The 23947-nt window shown below is 44.6% G+C and overlaps 1 protein-coding gene across 1 annotated transcript in view; it reads left to right on the forward strand.

Moving 5' to 3' along the window:
* Usp13 (ubiquitin specific peptidase 13) overlaps positions 1-14215 on the forward strand; it is a 109875-nt gene extending 95660 nt beyond the window's left edge. The window contains exons 19-21 of the mRNA XM_021158246.2: positions 14-167; positions 12565-12649; positions 14068-14215. Coding sequence (XP_021013905.1) covers positions 14-167; positions 12565-12649; positions 14068-14161 — 333 coding nt within the window. The 3' untranslated portion in view covers positions 14162-14215. The remainder of the gene's footprint in view (positions 1-13; positions 168-12564; positions 12650-14067) is intronic.
* Positions 14216-23947: the final 9732 nt, after the last annotated feature.

Raw genomic sequence — 23947 nt, forward strand, 5'->3', positions numbered from 1 at the left:
TTCCTTTCCTCAGAATCATAACCTGGAAAGAGCACTGGACTGGATCTTCAGCCACCCCGAGTTTGAAGAGGACAGTGACTTTGTGATTGAGATGGAGAACAATGCAAATGCCAACATCGTGTCTGAGGCCAAGCCAGAGGGGCCCAGAGTGAAGGATGGGTCTGGAAGTAAGTCCCTGCCCTAAACACCACCTCAGCAGTCATGAGAGTTTCTCGGTCCACAACTTCTCCTCCATCCATGTATTGAAACCTTTGATGTCAATTTTAGTACAGAGCTGACCTCTCATAAATGGTGTATCCTGCCACGTTGGCTGCCATGGTTTGATGAAAATCTAGATAATGTAGAATCATGCTATAAGAGTGTGTGTGTGTGTGTGTGTTATGTACCAGTTTAGACTTTTTCCTTTCTGTGTATGCTAGGTATTGAACCAAGGCCTTGCCAACCTAGACAAGCACTTGCTCAATGGAGCTACATGTCCAATTCAACTGTGTCTTTCCAGTGAGGGTTACATTTCTTCATGAAGCATGACAGCTTTGGCCAAAAGAAGCATTGCTATTCATAGAGGAATGCTGTGAATATAGAAAAGCAATCTTAGATGCAGGACGCTCCCATTTCCAGGCTGATGGCTGATAGTTTTATGAAGGGCTGTTTCAAGTGACAAGTGGTGCCACAGGCAGACTGGTTCTGTCTGTCAGTAGCCACCTATTATGTAGTGGCTGGATTCCAGGCACTACCATAAGTACTTTGTATATAAGCATTCCTTGAATTCTTGCCATAGCCAATTTCACAGGTGAGAAAATGCGGTGGGAATAGTATGGATTGTTTCTAAGATCATACAGGTTTTCAGAGGTAAGGACAAGTTCAGATCCATCATCTTACGCATTGTCTTACCATCATATCTTCCTCTTGGGCTGTCATCTCTTATCAGATGACATTTAGCTCTTTAGCCTGCCATACAAGGTGCTCTTCAGTCACAACCCAGCCTGCCATGTTTGTTACTTCCCACATGCAGCCTGTACCACAGCACCACACTCAGCCACCATCCTCTCTTCCTGCCTGCACCAGGCCTTTGTCAGGTGAATCCCTATTTATGAAGTCCCTCCTCCATCACTTATCCCATGTTGTCATCACCTTGTGCTCAGAACTTGGCCACTTGCTCTCTTCTCCTCCCTTTCCTCCTCTTCTTCCTCACCACATCTCCTGCCTTTCCCTTCCTTTACAAAAGGGGCATTTACTCACTGAAATGCTTTATTTTAGCTAGTTTGGAAAAGAATAAGACACAACCCTACTAAATTTTCTATTCATCTATAGCAGTGATTTCCAACCTGTGGTTGTGACTCCTTTGGTGGTAAACTGACCCTTTCCCAGGTTGCATATCAGATACTTAATTACAAATCATAACTAGCAAAATTGCAGTTATAAAGTAGCGATGAAGTAAATTTCTGATTGGAGGTCACTATTAGAAAGGTTGAGAACCACTGACCTACAAGGTCTTGTGGTTTTGTTTTGTTTTTCCCAGAAACAAGTAGTTTCCCAAACACAAGATGCCATAATAGACAAGCTTTCCATGATTCGTGAGCAGAGCTTGTACCAAACTGTTGGCCCATTGGTTCACTGCATCATCGATGTCCATGATGGTCTTTGGAGATGCTGAGCCCTTTGGTAGAAGGGTTGTAAAGCTGCCATGACATTGGGCTACAGAGAGTTGGGGCTCTGATGTTGCTAATTACTATGGACCCACTAGCTATATAAATAAGGACACAGAGACTCTTGTATATTTCAAAGCTTAGGCCTTTAACTTTGGACTACCTCCCAGCTCCTCTAACCCAACTAATTCTGCCTATATCGCCCCATGACCTCATCTACCTCTCCATTCATGTTCATGTCTATCTTCTACCATATCTGCTTGCTGAATCCCCTCTTCTTATCTTTTTCTCATGGTCTCTTTCTCTCTACCAAGAAGTCCCTCCTTCTACTTCCTGCACAGCTATTGACTGTCAGATTTTTATTAAACCAGAGAATGCCTTAGCAGGTGAGGAAGGAGAGAAACGTTTAAAAAAGATTCTCCCAATACTCTGATCCTCAGGGTTTCCTTTCTTCTGAGGGGCATGGAGATTTCCAGGTGTCAGTTGGTCAGTAATGAGCCTGTTTCCCCCCAAAAAGACACATACTTCCTCAGGATTGCTATACCTTAGGGCCCTGCGAGGATGCCCAGGTCTCGCTAGATGTTGAATTTTGCCCTTGCAGAACATCAGAAAATTGCGTTCAAGCATCTTTTAAGACACTTGGGTCAGACCTTGGAGTTGAGGGTGCCAGTGGGGCAGGAGGGCTGCCAGAGATCCCCTGAAAATGTACTTAATATATCTATATTACAGCCTTAGATGGGATCCCCAGAGCAAACTCACTTGCAATACCCACTGTCTAGGTGAGTTCTGGGTTTGATTGAGAGGCCCTCAGTGGCTAAGGTGGAGAAGCGATGCAGAGCCAATCCTGATGCTGACCTTGGGCCTCCATGCGCACCCACACTGTACTGACCACATGGAAACAAAAAGGGGGAAGATGTAATGAGCTGTACTAGGCCTTCACTTATTTCGTTTTCAGATGAAACTTCTTAGACGTTTTCAAGGGAGAGGCGCAAACTTTGCAGGCTTTTGTAGCTCCCTGTCACATGGCCTCTAGAAACATCATTATGTACTCATTGGCCACCCCTCCCTTAGTGGGGCTTGGAGTTGATCTTCCTATCTGGTGGACTGTTTTGTAGGCCATTATAGTTACATTGAACACAGAGGTTAACCAGGGGAGGATGTGAGTTCCATTCAAGAACACTGTTTTTAAATTCCCAAAATTATTTCTAGCCATTTTAGCTGGTGAATTGGTTGAGATATTTGACATAAAGGTAGTGAGTGCCGTTCAGATGCAAGATGTCCTTATTCAAGGAGGCAAATACTGGGAAATCTTGAGTCTAACTTAGCAAAAATGAATTGGTTCACAAAATCTGGCAAGCCTTGGGATGGAGGCAAAACAGACCCTAGGCAACTTGATCCAGGATGCAGTCGCTTTTATCTGAAAGGTCCCTGGTCATGGCTTGCTAGGGGAGAGTTCTGTTACTGGAGAAGAATGAAAAGGAGATGAGAGAATATATACAGGAAAGGCGGCCTATATTGAACTGAGGCTTCAGGTCACCAGCAGAAGGGAGTTGGAACTGAGCAGAGAGCAAGGTTTTCTGTTGTGGGATTTTTACTGGAGAGAAAAGATCAATGGTTTATTCACATCAAATAGGGCACCAATGACAGACCAAAGAAATTGTTCCACCCATGTCAAGCTTACTGAACCTGGGAGTTTAGTGGGGTTGCTTACAGGACTATGAATCAGGCAAAGGTGACTGCATCCCACTATGCATCACTAAAATGCCCATCCCACTATGGGTGAGGACTCTCTAAAGGTGCATTCCTGGAGCACAACTTGTAGGTGGATCTACTGAAGAATCCCTTCTTCCCAGAAGTTACACACTGCTCTAGAATCTTGGAGGAGGGAATGCTTGTGAGTCCTGTAAGTTTCAGGGTTTTCCAAGCCTTGTAAGTTTCATTGGTTTCTGCAGTTGGAAGAACAACTTCTCCTCCTCCTCCTCCTCCTCCTTCTCTCTCTCTCTTTGTCTCTCTCTCTCTCTCCCTCCCTCCCTCTCTCCCTGGATGGAATGCTTCAATTTCAAGGAAATAGTTACATAACATCTTCTAACATACAGAGAGATTCTAATTGCTTTGCCAGGCCAGGCTCCAGGTGTAACTCCAGAGGGACTTCAGATGTTTAAGCTGCCATAGCTGCTGAAGGCACATTAGATTAGGGATAGAAAAAAAAAAAAAACACACAAGGCTTAGGGCTCATAATTGGTTGCCTCTGTTCTCTTGTTTGTAGCTTCTGTTCCAGTTCCACTTTCACACAGACTATCTCCAACAGCCCTAAGATGGCTTTCAGGGTTCCCCTTTATAGCTATGTTGGTTATGATCAGCACAGAGAAGTTTGTCCCAGCCTTCTCAGATTCCAAGAGTCTAACTCTGTCATATGCTCCATTGAAGTTGTGGGCTTCCCATACAGGGAAGCCCAAAGTTGGGCTGAGGAGAGCAGTGTGAGTCTTCTGGAAGCTTGGTTCATATGTGGTCTGGGGCAGTAGAACCTTACTTCAAAACATGCCAGCCATGCAAAGGGTTAGGCCCTCCTCAAACCTGCCAAATTTGGAATTTGGGGTACCCACTATTCCATCATTCAAGATGCCTGCTGGGAAGTGAAGTCTTTACTTGAGAACCACTTCCTGAAAGCGGTATTAGGGTAACACAGCTGTAAGAAAATGGAGAGTGGCTACCAGAAGCTTCTACACTACGTTAACACTGCACGCAGCCAGGCAGGTACCTGACTCAGAAATATTGTCAAGGTAGAGGCTCAAGGAGGACATGCACAGAAACTGCATTCAGAGGACTTGTGAGTTATAAAGAGCTGTAGGCTGAGCATCCTAACATCTGGGATCCCAAATACTCCCACGTCTGAAAGTTTTAAGTATTGATGCGATGCCTCAGGTGAAAAATTTTACACCTGAGCTCATGTGATGGGTTACAGTCAGAGACAGGTACACTAGAAATAATAATAAGTTACCTTCCAGCTCTGTTAAAGAGATATGTATGAAATAGAGAAGGAATTATCTGTTTTATCTTAGGTCCCAACATACACAAATATTTAAAAACAAAACAAAAACATCTGGAATCTTGGACACTTCAGGACCCAAGTGTTCTGGATCGTGGCTAGTGAACTGAGAGCTGCTTCTGTCTTCCTGACAGCTTCTGTCTGTCTTTCTGACTGAACAAGCAGTGCCACTGCTTGGGAAGGGCTGTGACACTGTCAGCCTTCAGAAGGAAGCTCTTGTCATGGCCTTTCGTGCCAGCGGCTTGCTTCCTCCTTTCTGTCACTAGGAGGATCAGATCCAATGACTGCTAAGCAGCCACCACACACCTCCCCCTTTCTCTGTGTTTCAAACCCACCATAGAGTTTCATGTCTTCCGACTGGGATGGAGGTGAAAACTGGCTTTTCATCATGCTTCCTTAGTGCTGGGTCTTTTGCAGTTTAGACCTAGTGCCTCCTTTCTGGTTGAGTTTTGAACATTTTCTAAACAGGGGAATCAAGCCTTTATTTCGGCCTCTCTGAGCTACTTTACTTGATAACCACTCCCTAAAAGCAATATCAGGGTAACCGTAGCTGTAACGAAATCATCCCCATTCTATGCCGTGCTTAATGAGTGTTTAACTTTTTTAAAGAACCCACTGATTGCCAGTGTAATTACCATATGATTACTCATGATTACTTCAAGCCTGCATCCCTCCAGCATTACTGCTGTGGTTCAGACAGCTTCAGCAGCTGCTGAGAGTTTTCAACCAGGAAGCAGACACCCATTTCATCTGCTCAGTCCTTGAGCACCCAGACTTCAGTGCTCCCACCTTCCAGGATAGTTATCTTCCCCCTAAAAGCCATTATCTGGAGCCAATTAATTTACATCCAAGTGTAAATGCCTGAGGACTGTTACATTTAGAGAGACATGATCTTCGTAATTTGAAGCATCATAATAAGGATGGGGAATGGGGATACAGCTGTGTTAGAGAGCTTGCTTAGCACATGAAGCTGCAGGTTCAATCCTCAGGAACATAGATGGATAAATAGGCGGGAGTCCTTGGTTGGTGCATACATAAGCAAATGCCCTGACTCTATTCAGAAGGGTGTTTCAGCACTACGGGTAGAGTCTATAGCTTTCTGACTCATCAACACTGGTCAGGGTTAGAGACACTGGAGTCCTGAACTTTTAAGGCCCAAAACAAGAGAAACAAAAGCAAAGAAAGTTCTTTGAAACATATAGGCCAACTCTGTGTGAAAGGAAGACAGCGCTCTCTGACAGAGAACTCCAGGGACTTATCTGTAGTCCTGTCTTGAGGAATGGGCAACCACAGCGATTTCTTTTATAACTGTTAACAACCCTACACGGATACTCGATTGTGTGGCAGCCTGGCCTGCCTTGGGACAAGCACAGGCCACTGGAGCTGTCAGGAGAACAAATGGGGGAGTGTGGAAAACCTAGCTCTCTTGCAACAGACTAAGATGCTGAGGTTAGTTTTGCCTTCGGTCCTTTAGGGATCAATCTCACTTTCTAGGTGGCTTGTTCTTGGAGACATTATGGCAGAGGCACTTGCCTTTTATGTTTCTGGGTTCCATGACTAAGACTGTTGGGAGACTGAGCAGGTACAGAAGAGCATGTGTGGCTATTTAAGTGGGTAACAAGCTATGAGTCAAGGCTCTGGTGACCTGTCCAGGAGTGCCAGTGTCAGTACTCTCTCTGTCTCTAAGGGTCTGGATGTTGTGAACTAGGTTGAGGCACTCAGTTGTAATTATAATGATGTAATGTGAGCTGTTAGGATACAAATGCCAAGGGTGTTGTAGTATAGGTAATGGGAGTGAACCACTGGGCTTTACAGCCTCTAAATGGCCTACCAGCTTTTCCTTCTTTTCTGTGCAGACTGAGGTCAGGAGACACTCCTGCCCTCAGGAGACACTGGTGCTGGCTGTATATAGTAATTGCTTATGACAGTGGGTTCATGTCAGGTGCTCTGATGCTGGAGTTGATTGGTGTAATGACATGTAGTTAAAGTGTGATATTCAAGAAGGCAAAGTTATGACTTTTAAGAATATGAAGTGAATGTATTTCACAGATTAACTGATTGATGGAGAACAAGTCAGACACCACCACTGCATAAATATGTCTGAATAAGTAGGATATTCACTTTTATTTCTTGCTGACTGACTACTTTGCAGTGCTCAGAATAGAACCCAGGACCTTGTACACACCAGGCAGAGATCTATTACTGAGTCACAGCTCTAGTCTAGGATGCTGGTTTATTTAGGGACAAGTTAACAAAAAAATATTAGGATGAGCTTGCCTGGGTTAGATCAAAAGTGGATATGTTCAAACTGCATCCTTGAACATATGGGTCCCATGGGACAGAGACTGGTTTTTATCTCTATTAACCAAAAGGTGCAACTTGGCAGTAGCTTCCTAAGTTTGGGACTTCTGCAGTGAGTGGTAAGATGAACCTAGTTAACCCTTCAGAGTGCAGGCAGCAGACTTACGCTAATGTCATTGCTTTGGGTAATTTTGAATTATTAGAGTACGACCCTAACCTTGTGCTTTCAGATTTTGAAAGTCATGTTTACAGCTGTATCATACTCCCCTCATTTTTTCCCCCTCCCACCAGAACAAAAGCAGGCTACAGGGTGGGCTTTGACTCATGGGATCTCAAACTTGTGGGTGATCTCTGCGTGACCTTTACTTCACATGACGTTAAAATGCCGTCAACCTCTTTGACCTTCAAACTTTGATGGAATTTTGTTGCAGGGTTTACACTGTGAACCCTGAGATTGTGTTATTTACTGAAAAAAACTTTTTTCTAGTTTTGGTGTGGCTCAGCACATACAAACTCTTAGCACTCACCTTTAATCCCAAACAATGAAGGTAAGGTTGGTTTGTAGGAGGAAGTACTCATGTTTGAAAGTGATGCCTAATTGAGGGGCAGACAAAGTGACGAATCAGAGAAAGATTTGACAGAATAGGACATGCCTCACCCTCACAAGAAAAGAGGAAAGGGAAGCTCCTTAAGAGAACAGTGCAGAGGGAGAGAGGAAGGAAGAACTTTTATCAGGACAGTGGTACAGAGACAGGTTGCAGAGAGAGAACAAGCTAGACACAGGTGGAGATAAAATGAGCCAGAGAAAGAGAAGGAATCAAAAGATTAGAATATATTACCAAAGTTAGTATGAGGTCAAGCAGAGCAATTCAGCAGAGGCTGAGGGAGAGAAGCCAGATTGAATCAGTTAGCTTGGAGAGGAATTTGAGCCACAGCAGCTAAATTGAATCAGCTAGCCAGAGATCAGAAAGAGCTAGGAAAGGATGAGCTTATTTGGCAGTAAGTCTCAGAGACTGAAAACATTCTAGGCTCAGATAATATTGTACAGAGGCTAGAAGCTTCTAGGACTAAGACAAAGTTAGCAGACTGAAGCAGTATGCCTCGAAGACAACAGTTTATCAGGAGAATAAAAGTCAGTTTTACAGAATTTATCTGGCAGTTGCTTTCTCAAAGAACAATAGTATAGAGCACAGTTGATATTATGTTGGATGGATGGGGGTGGTGGTGGTACCATATGGTAAACAGGCAAGCAAGTAAGCAAGCAAACAAAAAACGACCCTCCCCCTTTTGAAAGACCGAGCTAGTTTTCATAAAGTCCATGCAGAGCAAGCTTTGGGTGGAAGAAGAGTGTTTGCTTCACAGGTAGCTTTGGTCTGGTTGTTGGACGGATGCTCCTTTTCAGATGGAGAATGTAGCAGTTGTGCAGGCACATCAAACTGTTCCAGGTACTTTGAATGTGTCTCTGTTGAAAGTCAACAATTCTGAGGTATTTACTTTGGTCTCAAGCTGTGTTTTCTTTTTGTCTAGGAAGGGATATGCATGATGAGGCTCTTGTTTTGGGACAGGATCTCAGCGGAATTGGAGGAAAATCATGGGTAGCTTTCCCATTGGCTCTAGTCATTTCATTCCAGTCATTTTGGAAACAGATAGAAATTGGCATCTTTTACCTACTTAGCTTCTGCAAATGTGTTGAAAGAGATCCTCTCTTTTGCTGACAGTCCCTCGTAGGAAGTTTTGAATAATGCATGGGGAAGTTGCTCATATTGATAAACATGGTTAATTTAAATTATGGGCCTGGGATTCATGCTAAACTTCAAATCTTTATGATTCTGAGTATACACATCTATTAGTTCTTAACTGAAGAGGAGAAAGTGCCTTGTGAATTGGTTTTATGTCAACCTGACACAAGCTAGGGTCATTTGTGAAGAAAGAATCTTAATAGAGAAAATTCTTCTATGAGTTTGGCCTTGTAGGCAAGTCTGTGGTTTATTTTCTTGATTGATGTAGGAGGGCTCAGCCCACTGTGGGCATTGCTACCCTTGGACATATGGTGTCAGTATAAGAAACCAGTCTAAGCAAGCTTTAAGGAGCAAGCCACTGAGCAGCACACTCCGATGGCCTTTGCTTCAGTTCCTGCCTCCAGGTTACTGCCCTGACATATTTTGCGGCCTGAGAATTATAAGCTAAAATAAATCCTTTTGACTCCAAGTTACTTTGGTCATGGTATTTTATCACAACATTAGAAATCTAAGACTGGGGTTAATGGTAGGGTTCTGTTGATAACATTTAGATTTGTCTAACTCCATCTGGCTGGTCATTTTGGCTATGTGAGTGTATGAACAACATGACAGTCCTGGCTTGGGGTAGGAACTGCTCCTTCAGTGCTAAACTGCTGATGATACTGTGTTAGGGTAGAGGTGGTGGGGTGGAAAAATCTTGGGAATACTGTGTCCTCTCTTCATAAACACCTACAGAGGAGCTGCACTTGGAGATAGCAGCATTGTGTCTTTTCAGATGAAAGTTGGGAATTGACATAAAATTATTCCAAAGAGGTTTGCTTACAAAACCACTTGGTATTAAGGGAAGGTTTCTCAGTAGCATTTCCAGCCTATTGAGGCAGAGTGGGTTCTTAGCCTGGGAGGGAGGCTCAGAGGAGGGGAGACAAATGTAAAATCTCTGGATCAGTCTTTTGAAAATTGAATCCCAGTTATGATGACTGTCATTGCAACTCTTTTCTCCTGGCTTCTGATTTTTAATCTCAGATTCCATTTCATCCCGTCAATATGATAATGAGAGAAATTTAGCAGATGATTGATTTCCTGTTAATACTGATTTATCAGTGTACACCCACATTTACATGTTGATATGAGGTTTATTAAACTATATACAATACAAGAAGCTATAGAAACAAGGATGAACATGGGAAGAATTACTTGCCTCTTTCACTTATTAAAGTATTCCAACAATCTCATAAAAATCATTTTCCTATGCCTAGACTATCTTAAGAAAAATGACAAACTGTCTGTCTGTGCCAGGCATGCTCTAGACTGAGCTAATAGTCGGTAGATAAGTATGTGACATCATGTGGCACTTGGCGTTGTTTGGACACCAAAGCAGGGAGAGGCAACAGCCCGGGGTGGGGTGAGGCAGAAGATACGTGAGGGTTTATAAGGTAGCCTTGAGTCACGTGAGTATTGGAGAAAAAAGTTGACTGCTAGAAGGAATGGTAGGTGTGAAGGCTTGAGGGCAGAGCACACTGGGTGTGCTTGAGGACCTACTAGGGACAATTAGAGTGAAGTAATGGGAGAAAGATGGGAAGGGGTCAGGGCATCTCATAGGCTGTTGGAAGAACCGGGGGTTCTCTATAGGAGTCACTGGAGAGTGCTGGGAACATTTTGACAGTTTGACTTCCACTAAAAAACATAAAGGAAAGTAAAGGACCACTTTGGGAGCCATGCCCAGAGTAGTTCAAATTGTCAGGGACAAGGTAGGGGCAGAAATCAGGGGACTTATAACCAGTCCAGAGAAGGACCCTGGTGACTTGGACCCAGAGGAACGAGTGGAAAGGGGTGTGATGGCTGGCTTCTGGATATATTTTGAAGGGCATGTCGACTGGGTTTACTAGTGATTTGGTGAGATATAAAGAACAAGAGAGATATCAAGACTTTTGACCCAAGTTATTAGAAGACTGGAGTTGCCATTGATTGGGATGGTAAAGCTCAGGGAAAACTATCAATAAACCAGGGATAAAGGAAGCTTCCTCAACCCAATAAAAGGTAACTAGGTGACATGATCTTAGATGTAGAAAAACACAATGACTATATTGATAGTCTTAGAACTGACAAGAGGACATTGCAAGGTTGCTGGAAACAAGAGCAATGGACACACGTTGTGGTTATGGTCTGGTTTCATTTTCCTCCTTTCTCTTTCCTTCCTTCCTTCCTTCCTTCCTTCCTTCCTTCCTTCCTTCCTTCCTTCCTTCCTTCCTTCCTTCCTTCTCCTCTCTCTCTCTCTCTCTCTCTCTCTCTCTCTCTCTCCTCTTTCTCCCTCTCTTTCCTCTTTCTCTCTCTCTTTGTTTCTTTCTTTCTCTTTTGAGTTAAGGTCTCAAACTCTTCATCCTCCTGCCTCAGCCTACTTCATTCTGAGATTGCAGACATGTAACTCTCATGCTTAGACAGTTGTTATGAATGGTTAGCATTCTAGATATGAAGCTATGGATGCAATAGCATTTATTCCAGGAGACGGGGTGGGATTAACCAGAAAGTGAGTGCTAGGAAATAAACATCTGAAATCAAAGTTACAGGTACTGACTTTTGTAGGTGAGGGGTACCAGAAGATGGAACAGATGGGAGATCATCAGTGTGGCATCTGGACTGCCAAGAGGTCATGTCCAGGGACAAGTATTTGGGAAGGAGGGTTTGATCATCAGGTAAAAACAATTGGGGTAAGGAAAGGAAAGCATGTTGAGGCTGGGGACCTTCTTTATGGAAAAAGACCATGGAAAGTTGAGAGCTGGGGAATGGATATGTAAGCCTGTTTAAATGTCTCTTAATCATTTAAGAAGGTTTCTCACCCATTACTGTGAAAGTCTGTAGATGCTTGCCCTGCCTTTCTAGCCATCGCATTGTAGTCTGTCACAGCTTGCTGAGGGGATAGGTATGTGTTCATGGAGTTTGCTTTGTCGTTGTGTGAGTCTAGGATGAGTAGAAGCAACATGAACTAACTCAACAAGAACTCAGGCAGTACTGAGCTTGGTGACAAGAGTTACTAAGAAGAGAATAAACATAGCCCTGCTCTCTGAGGGGTCACTCAATCTCTTCCGAAAAGCAGACTGGTGATATCCTATGATCCTCATAGATTTTAGCATGAGTAAGTCAGACATCTTGTGTAAAACATTGGATCTTTCCAAAATAGTAATTATCTTATCTCCTGACCACATATGACATTTGAATCCAAATTTCACAAAGCTCCGCAGAGCGGGTGATTTCCTTCCTTGCAGTTTCCTTCTCTTACCATTCCCTCTCCTGCCCCTTCCCCTCCAGTCCTTCTTCTCTCTCCTCTTCCCAGACCCCTTCCCCTTCCCTTCTTTCCTTTCCTCCCTTTTCTGTTTTCTTCAAGCTCAGTGATAGAAACAAGTTCAGAAAAGTAAAACAACTTTTCGCCCTCATGCGTCCTTCAGATCTGCAAGCTTGATGCAGACTCGGGGGTGGGGATTGTAATTCTGCTTCTGCATTTAAGTTTAGCATCAGCAGTGCTTGCTGTACTTTGATAGTCTATTTTGCTTGCTGATAGAATGCCATATCAGTGTGTATGTCTGTATCTGTCTGTGTGTGTATATGTGAATGTGTGTGGGTGTGTGCATATAAGAGTGTGTGTGTATGTGAATGCATGCATGTGCAATGCTGTGTGTGTGTATGTGTGTGTGCTCAAATATGTGTGCTCAACACAGCAAGGTTAATAGACTGGCCTGTGAATCTACATAGCCTGTTTCCTGTTGGCCCCAGGTTCTGTTTAGAGGCATACTGGGTTCCTGACTGCTGCCTTGTAACGGAATTGTTTTCTTTTCCCTAGTGTACGAGTTGTTTGCATTCATCAGTCACATGGGAACATCTACAATGAGTGGCCATTATGTTTGCCATATCAAGAAGGAGGGACGGTGAGTCTTTTTAGAAGGTAGTAGATAGATGTTATGTTGAGCTTTTCCTGGGCTCAGCCATTCTACTAATTGTACTTGTAGTTTGTAGTTTTAAAAAGAACCCATGCTAAATCTATCTATTGTGATGGCTGGTGGTCATGCCCAGACCATGCTGTTAGCTTGGTGCCAAGCTGCTGGTCAAAAACCCAATCCCAAGCTAGCTCTCTATGTCTCTGCTTGCTAAGCTGACCAAACTAGTTTCTCCTTAAATGCCTGGAGCTGCAACTTCCCAGGCCATCCATCTGCCCCCCTTTGGCTGGTCTGCAGAACCTCAGCTACTGCACAATCAGCTCCCCTTAGCCCTGTGAATGAAAACACTAGAGCCTTATAATATACCGGCCAGATTTATAATGGTAAATCTCCAACACCAAAATGCCCTTGCAAAGAACACATAACTCAGTAATATAATTAATTACAAGGTGCACACTAAGATTGGACAGATAGACCATTTCACTACTCTATTGCCCAGCTATGGAATCCCTAGTTACTTGTGGCTCCTCCAGGCCATGTGGTTCTGCTCCATCTTTTTTTTTTTTCCTCCATTTTCTGCTCTATCCACCCTCTGTCTCTCCTTTTCTCGTTGCTTCCTTCCTGTCCTTCTCTAAAACGTTCAACTCTGCCTTTTCCTTCCACTGCCCAATCACAGGCTCTGGCCTTATCTGACCAATTAAGATTTCACCTGACCTACCTGAGTAAGTGATCTACTCCTCATCGGAGCAAGCCTCTTGAGGGAGCAGAAAATACAAACATTGATCCACAACATGTACTACTATTTTTTATGATATCTCTGGTTCTCTCATTGTTTTGTTTTGTTTTTGTTTTGTTTTGTTTTGTTTTGAGACAGGGACTCATTACGTAGATCTTGGCTGGCCTGGAATTCAGTGTGTAGAGCAGGCTGGTCTTTAACTCATCTCCACTGCCTTTTCCTCTGTAGTGCTGAGTAGGATTAAAAGTGAGTGCCACAATGACAGCCTCTGATAGTGGGTTGAAGGGGTGTGCTCCCCCGCCTTTGTTTTTTTTAATCAGAGTCTCTTTAGCTTGAGGTCCTCCTGAGCAATAGAGTTACAGGCATGCACATGTGCCTGGCATGTTGTATGTTCAACTGTTTAACAAACACAAACACCAGTGCTCAGGTTAGCTAGTTAACTAGTCAGCTAGTGGTACACCATTCAAGGGCATCCTCTGCAATTTATGGAGTTTGAGGCCAGCCTGGGGTCAGAAATACTGTCTTGGGGGTGGAGTTCTTTACTAAAATTCTGCTCCTTTTATGCCGAGTTTTGGCCATGGTTGCATTAAAGCGTCTGAGTTATTGAAGACTCTTCTTCCTGCCATGGGGCAATTGCTGACACAAATCGACAGATTTCTGCCTTTGTTTTCAGATGGGTGATCTACAATGACCACAAAGTTTGTGCCTCAGAAAGGCCCCCCAAAGACCTGGGCTATATGTACTTTTACCGCAGGATACCAAGCTAAACCTCACAGGAATTGGCGAGAAGAAGCCATACACCTTTTTAATTTGCCAAAAAAGAAAAAGAAGAAAAAAAAAAGAAAAAGGAAAAATAAAGGAAAAAGTTGGGACAGCAGATGCGGAGGACTACGTGGGTACTTACTGCTTCTTTTAAGAGCTTGGTCACGACACCTTCTGGAGAAGAACTGGGAAGAAGTTTCTATTGGCGGCAACATTCTGTCACAGGGGACTTTGTGATTGTTCAGAGAGAGGGTGATGGAAGAAAAGACATTGGCTACCAACCTATCAGATAGGCACTGTCTTTCCCTCTCTTCTGCTTTGGGGGGTCACTGGTAAGGGCTTCCCTACAGTGAGAAAAATGCCCATTTAAAATTTTTTTCCATATAGGACATCAAAACCTGGACTGGCATTTACTGGTGGCATTGTGTCTTCGTTTCCCACAGTAAGTTCTGACCTAGCTATGTGTACTGGGACATCTGCAGTGGATGCTATTTTTCATTTTAATCACATCAAACTTTATATTACACTGTATGAGTGTGTGTGTGTGAGTGTGTGTGTGTGTGACCTTTGTAGTCTTCTGGATATCTGATGGATTGGTGTTCAAAGGCTAAATAGTTGCTGTTAAGCATATTTGGAAAAGGCAGGCAAACATCTTTAAAAATTATAACTCAGGAACAATTGTTAAAAATGAGTTCCCCACTTGAATTTTAAAGAGTACAGAGAGCTGAGTTGTGGCCTCTAAGTGCTGTGTTCATGTGGGTCTGTGTCATTTGACATTGACGCCAGGTGCCTAAGTCTTGTCACACTGTGCTTTGCCAAGGGCAGCTGGGATCTCCTCCTCTGCAGCGCATTCCCTCAAAGATTTCTGTTTGTTTTAGTTAAACATCTGGCCTCTCGAGACCATGCTCACCCCCTGGGATCATGTTAGATGACCGTGGTTTGCCTGTTTTTCTGGTCTCTGAAATTTCTTATGTTTCTACATCTCTACTTCTCTGGGGCCAGTTTACCCTCTGCCCTCACTGCCTATCTGCTGTGGCCCATGGTGCAACCTCAGGCACTTTAAGGATGAGAGCTGCAGAGATGTTTCTGTCACAGCTGCAATGCCAGCCTTCCCACCTGGTCATTTCAGTGTCCCAGCCGTGGCCTGAGAACAGAGCAGAGTTGTGGATGTGCAGTGGCCAGGAACGAGAGCTCTCTGTGATTTTGTTATTACTTTTCATCAAATCCCAGCCTCTGGAGTTTCTGGTCCAGATCATTGAACAAATGGAAAAGGATTTATTGCTGTCTGCTTGACGCATACTTGTTTGATTGATCTTTTTAGAAATGGCAGAAAAATGAAGAAGTAGAACAGAATGGGCTCAGTAAAGCAGAGGCATCAGGACAGGAGGAGTCTGAACAGTCAGAGTTCAAACCCCGGGGCCCTGTCTCAAGGAAGATCCCATGTAAGCCTGGGCTGTGGAGCCCGGGCTAGAGGCCTGGGTGCATCTGGGTGCTGTCTCAGTTGGCTATGGGCCAGCCCTTCCTTTCATCTATGCCTCAGTTTCCGTATCTGCATGGTGGTCAGGTGACACCCCCTTCAACCCCTTCTACCAGGCTTTGGTCACTTCTGAAGAACCTTCACAGAACAGAAGGTAGAACGTGGTAGGTCCCATTAGAGTGTACTGCCTTCTTGAGTTATCCAGTGCTTTTTATATTTGGGAATAAATGACATGACGGGAGGATAGCTCATGATGCTGTAATTCTCTCTGACACTGTCCCACTGAGGGACCTTTGAGGCTTGGCTCAGAGATCCTAAGTCTCTGCTGTGTGTGTCCCTGACCAGCGAGCCTACCCCTCCCCCACCAGTGGAAATTCCCACACTAAGCAGCCTTACAAAACTCAGTCCCTAAGGGCCACATATGATAGGCTAATGACTGAACTCGCACCTTCAGTGGCTGGTTTGCAGTGTTACAAAGCAAAGGCCTTTCACGTGGGTAGGGGCATCTCAGGAGGTTTGAATTCCAATGTGGTCAAAGATCGCATGTATATTTTGAACAAAATAAAAGATTTTATAAAACTTTGCAAACTCAATGTTGTAAAATCCATATTAAAGATTTTAGGCTATAAACCATTTAACTTCATTAGGTAGAAGAAGCAAATTAACCCTTCCGACACCAAGACGTATTTCAAGAAAGTGTCTAATGGCTGCCTCTTCCCTGCCTCACAAACTCAAGGGCTATTCACGGCAAGGCTTTGTATGTGCGCTAGTCTTTATTTGGATCAGGAGCGGGGCACACTGGTATGGGTAGTGCCTTGCTCGCTCATTAGAACGTGCTTGCATGTGTCTCCTGGTATATGCAAGCTAAGCTGCTCTAGAGTACCAGTGGGATATACCACTTACCTTACACATGTGTGTAGACTGGACACGTGTGGGTTGTGCCTGCTAACCCACACGCTAGGAGTCTTCTGTGTGAGATGTGGCGTGATTGTGTGTCTCTCTCTCCATGTGAAAGCATCTGTGTGGAGGGCAGCGCTTCCTTCCTGTAAATATCTTTTGATATTTATTTGTGTAAACTCCCGATATGTCTTTGGAAAATGGATCTGTTTTGTCACTTGGTTGAAATACCCAAGTAACCAGTCAGAGATCCAGTTTGGTACAGATCTCCTGTTTCTTCTAAATGAGAAGAATCTGGGAAGAATCATATTTTAATGACATTTTATATCAATGTGGCTTCAGTACTTTCGAATTGACTCGTCTGTTCTGCCAAACCTACAAGAGAATGTGCCTGCTGCTTCCTCTGCATCCCCTTGGGCTCCCATTACCTCAGCCGCAGACCTCCAAGTGTGCTTCTGTCCTGACAGCATCTCAGTGTGACATGCTTGAGTCTCTCTACTGCTGGGCCCTTGTCTCTGAACCAGGAGGTTAGACCAGATAATCTGTGAAGTCTCCTTCTGTTTGGCCACCACTTTCTGTGTTTATTTTTCTGTGGTTCCGACCAGAATCAGACATGAGCTATGGTAGTTGCTCAGAAGTTTCCGTGCCTGACTCTGCAGTTATTCTAGCTTGTAGGTTCCTGACATTGTTGGTCCACATCCTCTTTCCCTTCTTAATCTATTTTCTTTTGTAATCTCATTTCCCTGACTCCAGAATTCAAAACTTTTTAGTCTATAAGGCCCTTTGCTACTGCCCCCCCCCCCAAACAAAAGGAGCAATCCATTTATGACAGCCTCTTGGAAAAGTCTCAGAATACCTCTCAGCCACTCAAACACACACAAATATTTTGAAATCCCAAGTCCACTGTTGCTAGCCCAGATCCCCAGATAACATGCTGCCAAAGCTGTCTGTCCTACAAAGGGTGTTTAGAAAGTCTGTCTTCATCATCATAGATGCCGTGGCTGCTGGATCTCATCACAAGTCTTTATAGTCTGTGAGGTTGCCAGGAGACATGAACAGAACAGTGTATGGCATTAGATATAATGTGCTTCTGCCTGTTAAGTCAGTATCCCAGGGAACAGAACAAGGTCTGTGCAGTGAAGCTGGTGGATAGGACCACCTACCCAGTGCCACCAGGGTTTCCTGTTGTCCTAATTTGCTTTTCATTGGTGGAATAAAGACCATGGCCAAAAACAACTTGGGGAGAAAAGGGTTAATTTAATCTTATAACTTAAGGAAGGGAAGTCAGGGCAGGAACTCAAGACAAGAACCTGAAGGCAAGAACTGAGGCAGAAGCCACTTCTTACTGGTTCGATCCCCACTGCTCGATCAGCCTGCTTTCCAAGACCACACACGCTGGGCTGGCTCCCCCACCAACCATTAACCAAGGAGTTGCTCCATAGGCTTACCCACAGGCTAATTTTAATGGAACCATTTCCTCAGTTGAGGTTTCCTCAGATGATCTTAGCTTGAGTCAAATTAAAGGAAGCAAACAAACAAAACCTAATCAGCACACCTGCTCTATAATTAGTCATCACCCTTACAGTTGGTGGAAGGTTCTGTAGCCCTCCAGTGTGGTGGGATTTGGTCAGCCCACACTCAGATTGTTCCACATACATAAAACGCACACTAGAACGTGAAAGCTTCAACAAGTAGTGTGACTACTGCAAATGATGTGGGATATGTTGATTACATGTGCTGGCCATTTAACATGGAAATTTCCACTGTCGTCTGGTCTGAGCATAGCTAGTGAACAATTTAGAGGTATGGCTAAGGCCCTCCCGTTAGTGTTCTGCACTGAGAGGTCCACTGTGAAATCCCATGGGTAAGACAGGAACCTGCAGAGGCTTCAAAATCGGAGCAACACGGATGGTTTTGCTGGATTAGGGAGCACGTGAAGCACAGGGCAAGGCCCACAAGCTGCAAGAAGAGTCTTGTAGTTAGGTTCTGGGGCGCTTCTGCTTTAAAGAAAATGAATCCCCCAGTTTAGACGCAAAAGCAGCACACCCCCAGCGGCCTTCCCTAAGCCTTGCTCTGGAGCTACCCTGTGGATTGGCACCTGATTTCCCAGCATCCTCTGGGTGCTGTGGATGTTACCTGGGGCAGGGGTTTGGGTACTGCTTTCATTTCAGGCAACGTTCTCTTGTGGTTCCCCTCTCCGCGTGTGTCCTGTATTCTGTTTCCCCGCTGGGTATGTGGAAAGGCTGTGTGGATCTCAGATCCTCCGCTCGCACAGAGGCTGAGCCTGACCTGTGCCCACCTGCCCAGCAGCGGTAACTGTTGGGTGCTGGAAGACTTGGTATATATTTATTTTGCACTAGTCACGGTTGGTGTGGAAACTACTTCAAATGTATGGGAGACTACTTGCCTGTAATGGAAAGAGGTGGATAATTTATTGCTTTGATAGTTTTAAATTAAAAGCTATTCTCACAAACTCAGGTCCCTTTATGGCTCTTGTCTGTTTTTCATTTGAAAAATGCCACAGGAGAACGGGGAACTCGAGGCCATGCCTGATTCTGGTTTTGGCCATGGTTTGATGTGACTCTGCTCTTTGTCCCCAGCAGAGGTCAGTACCTTGAAGGAGGGTTGGAATGGTGGGAGTCTGGGAAGCTGACTTCTGGGTTTTCCCTGTTGGGTATCCAGCCACACACAGAGTTCTGTGGCCCTGGCCCTGGCCCTCCAGTGGTAATAGCAGAATGAACATGCTACATCAGTGACTTGGCATATCGGACACTATGTTTCTATTGTGTAAAAGTTCCCTAGTTCCACATTGCCACAGACTTGGTTTAAACAACACATCCACTCACCCAGTTCTAATGAGGCTAAAACCATGGGACAGGAAGAATTTATTCCCGTGGTTTCCAGAACGGTCACAATCCTATTTGTCTGTCTGTCTCTGTCTGTCCGTCCGTCCTTCCTTCCTTCCTTCCTCCCTCCCTCCCTCCCTTCTTTCTTCTTCCTTCCCTTCCTTTCCTTTTTAACTTTTTTAATAAAGCTGACAGCACCCTGACAGCTTTGATATCAGACATTGTCACGTCTCCTTTTAATGGATTGCTTGCCTCTCTCTTATAAGGACTCCTGATATTGCATTGACTCACTCTGGTAATCCAGACCACTCCCATCTCAAGGTCCTTAAACCTCAGTGCATACCTCTGGCCTCAACACCTGGGAGCTAGAAACAGGAGAATCAGGAGTTCAGAGTCCTCAGCAAAATAAGTGGTTAGGGTTCAGCCTGGATTACAAGAGACCCTGTGCAAATAAACAAAGATCTTTTGTTTGGTCACATCTACAAAGTTCCTTTGGTTGTACCAGAATACACAGTCATAACGCACAGGGATAGAGTGTAGGCATTAGTAATGTCTTTGGGATAGGCACATTATTTTGCTTAGCACACAGGGCATGCTACTTATTGTTTGAAATGAATGAACCTATGTATTTCGAAAATCCCAATCAATGCCTGACATCAGTGTCAGCCATAGTTTTGGTGAAAGGGATGAGATGGGGGAGTGATTGGCATGGTGAGATATTATTTTGGGTTAAGAGAAAAATGCTTGCACGCTAGCTGCTACAGCTTTATTACAGCATACCTAATGGGAAGGCGTGCCACATCCCGCATTCAGCTCATGAGCTTCTGCTCAGCGTCTCAAAGGTACGCAATGACAGATTTCAGTCATAGTAGGAAAACATAACAGGAAAAGGTGAAATTTGTCTTCTCTGGATGAGTGGTAGGGAGGTAGAATGTCAGGAATGGGGCACCCACGATCCACATCCGGTCCCTTTCCCTTCTTGACTTTTGTGCAACTTGATCTTGTCCTCTGGACAATGGGTACAATGATTCATTAGATGTGAAGAGCATGTGACAATTTGGTGGACACAGGACATTTCTACATCACCACATTAGCACAAATGGTTCTTGGAGCCTGTCTTAGGGTCTTACTGCTGTGAACAGACACAATGACCAAGACAAGTCTTATAAAAAACAACATTTACTTGGGACTGGCTTACAGGTTCAGAAGTTCAGTCCATTATCATCAAGGTGGGAACATGGCAGCATCCAGCCAGGCATGGCACAGGCAGAGCTGAGAGTTCTACATCTTCATCCAAAGGCTGCTACTGGAAGACTGACTTCAAGGCAACTAGAGTGAGGATCTTATATCCACACCCACAGTGACACACCCATTCCAACCAGGTCACACCTATTCCAACAAGGCCACACCTTCAGATGGTGCCACTCCCTGGTCCAAGGATATACAAACCCTCACAGAGCCTATGGAAGGTTTTGAGCCCTTGTTTTGGTGCAGTGTTTTTAAACTACATGGTGTACCCACAGTTAATGACTTCTTCCCAAACAAACTTTCCAGGAGACTTTCATTCGGCCAGCTGACTTGTGAATCTGTGCATCCTGGCTCATCACACAATAAAAATGCATCTACCATGTTCCATGTGTCGTTTCGCTTACACCATGTCTGTAAACAACGTAGACATGCTCCTTGCCCTTGTTGAATTAGTTTCCTGGCAACACCAGGTACTAAATGTATAAAATCAGTAGTGTTCTGTGAGGTGTGAACAGATGGTTCTGTGGGAGCTTGGAGCAGGGCATGGAGGCTGGTTCTGATAAGTAAGGTACCCAGGGAGGGTGCGGCATTGCTGAGAAGAGATCGAAGCCAGGACTTGCAAGAAGACTCATCAGGTGGGTGTTTGGGGGAACTGGTGTGGAAGCCCCCAGTGGTGGCCTGTCTGCTCTGTTATAAAATCACTGGAGGCTCAGCAGGACTGGGTAGAATATAGTGAGCACGATAGGACCGGAGGGGCCAGCTGTCCTGCAGGTGGGGTGTGAGACTCCAGAGTGTAGAGCATTGGGTCTTATGTCGAGCAGCAACCCATCTGAGTGAAGTTTAGGAATGTCTGTTGTTTAGGCAGGATGATAGGAGAGCAAGGACAGAGGAGAGATGTGTGGAGAGGAATTGCAAATTTTAAACCAGGACACCAGGAGTTTTTTTGCTCCCAGAAGAGGAGAAGTGGGTGGGGCGCATATAAGCACAGGTTCAAGAGGAGGTGTTTGTTTTTAGATGTGAGGAAGGGGGTGGACGAATAGCAAACCAGCTTCTGAGGTTGATGCAGAAGGCATGGAAGAGGTGCCGGGCCCATGTGCTTGAGGCAGGTGAATGGGATGGGGTCATAGGCCAGTGTGGAGGCTGGTGTAGACAGAGCCATAGGACTGGGGACTCGGAAGCAAGGTGCAGACACGGCAGGTGGCTCCCTGTCTCCCCAGCATTACCTTTCTCTGAGATAGAAGCAAAGTCCATGCCCCGTTGCATGGAGTGAGATAGCAGCTGGAGGAAGCCTGGGAGATTACAAGTGAGAGAAGGTGTGAAATGTTGGTGTCGTTGAACTAACTTAAAATCGTTATATGTTTTCCATTTGGATGAAATTAGTTTAATTGGTATCAGTTCTTAGTATTTTATGAGGGCAGAGTCATCAGCCAGACCTCTGCCATCATAAATCATGGTGCAGTGAGGGGGGACAGGGACATGGCCAGCCAGCCAGATCAGCCCTGGTTATCAGTAGGGTTGACAGCTGTTGTCATTCTGCCCTCACTTTTTAATTTAATTTTTTTTTTTTTTTAGAGACAGGGACGGCTGTGAGTCCCAGACTGGTCTCGAACCCACTGTCCTCCTGCCCTGGCCTCCTGAGTGTTGGGGTGACAGGCAGGCATGACACTTTCTGCATGATTTTGATTTCAGTTTTTAATCCAAAGCAGCAGATTTAAGTCATGACCGTGGCTGTCTCTCGGAAGCCTCCTTCTTCCTGGGTCAGGTTTGGCCGGTCTGAAGGTCAGCTTTGCTTTTCAGTTAGTGTTAAATCCAGGAGACCTCTCCCTGGACCATACTTTGCTTCTCTTTAGTTTACAATCATTAACTAGGGAGTGGTAGAATTAATAGCGGGGAAAGCCGGGGACATGGTATTAATGGCAAAGCAGAAGCACCTACCAGCCCGAGCAGGTTTCAGAAGGTTGTATGGAGGGAATTGATCTCTACCCATCTAAGCTCAGGTAGAGAAATTCAAATTTGTGGTCTGCTCTGGGTTTAGTTTTAGTCTAGTTCTACAAGGAGGAACACTAGAATTAGTCATCATTTTCTCAAATGAAGATGGATGGATCTGATCACCAGGGGCCACGGCAGTTCAGCCGTGAAGTGCTTGCCTAGTAAGTGCAAAGCTCTGAGTTGAATCCACAGCATAAAAAACAAAACAGCAAAGGCAAAACCCAAAGCACTCTAAAACAAAACCAAAACCCTTAAAACAAACCAAACCAAACCAGCTAGAAAGCAGTATTTTTTTTTTTTGTGGAATATAAAGTTAGTAATAGTAATACTAATAATAAAAATATAAAATAAAAATAAAATAATAATACAAACTTGTAAGTGCTGTCTGCATAGTTTAGGTGGACCTGTGAAAAATAAAGAGGGGCCGGTGTGACAGCTCAGTCAGGAAGGTGCTTTCCACACAAGCATGAGGACCAAAGTTCAGATCTCAGCACCTGCATAAAAAGCCAGGTGCAGTGTTTATCTGTAATCCTTGCCCAGGGCAGGCAGCGATGAGAGGAACCCTGGAGCTCTTTGGCCAGAGTCTTCCTGAAATGGTGAGTTCCAGACTCAGTTAGAGACCCACGAGCTGCTGAGATGGCTCAGGGGAAGGAAGCTGCTCTTGTAGAGAACTGGGAAGTTCAGTTCCCAGCACCAGTGCCAGGAAACCTCACAATGATTTATCAGTCCTGCTCCTGAAGAGCTGATGCCCTCTGGTGAGCGATGCAAGTGGGTTCACTCACACATATCTCACATACACACCTCACACACACACAGTCACACATACACACACACTTCACATATACACACACACCTCACACACATCTCACACATACACCTCACATACACACATCATACATACACACACACACCTCACACACACACATCATACATATACACACACACCTCACACACACACATCATACATACACATACACACACACCTCACATACATACACCTCACAATACACACACACATTACACAAAACCTGTCTTTCTCTCTCATACACATATACACACAGACATCACACACACACCTCACACACACGCACACACACACTTCACACATACACACCACACACACACATCACACATACTCACACACACACACACTTCACACATATACATTACACATATACACACACACCTCACACACACACACCCCACACACCTTACACTCGCACACACACACACACACACACACACACACACACACACTGTACTGGCTATTTTTGTGTCAACTTGACACAGCTGGAGTTATCACAGAGAAAGGAGCTGTAGTTGAGGAAATGCCT

This window comes from Mus caroli, chromosome 3, assembly GCF_900094665.2.
Source record: "Mus caroli chromosome 3, CAROLI_EIJ_v1.1, whole genome shotgun sequence".
In the NCBI taxonomy this organism is placed as follows: domain Eukaryota; kingdom Metazoa; phylum Chordata; class Mammalia; order Rodentia; family Muridae; genus Mus; species Mus caroli.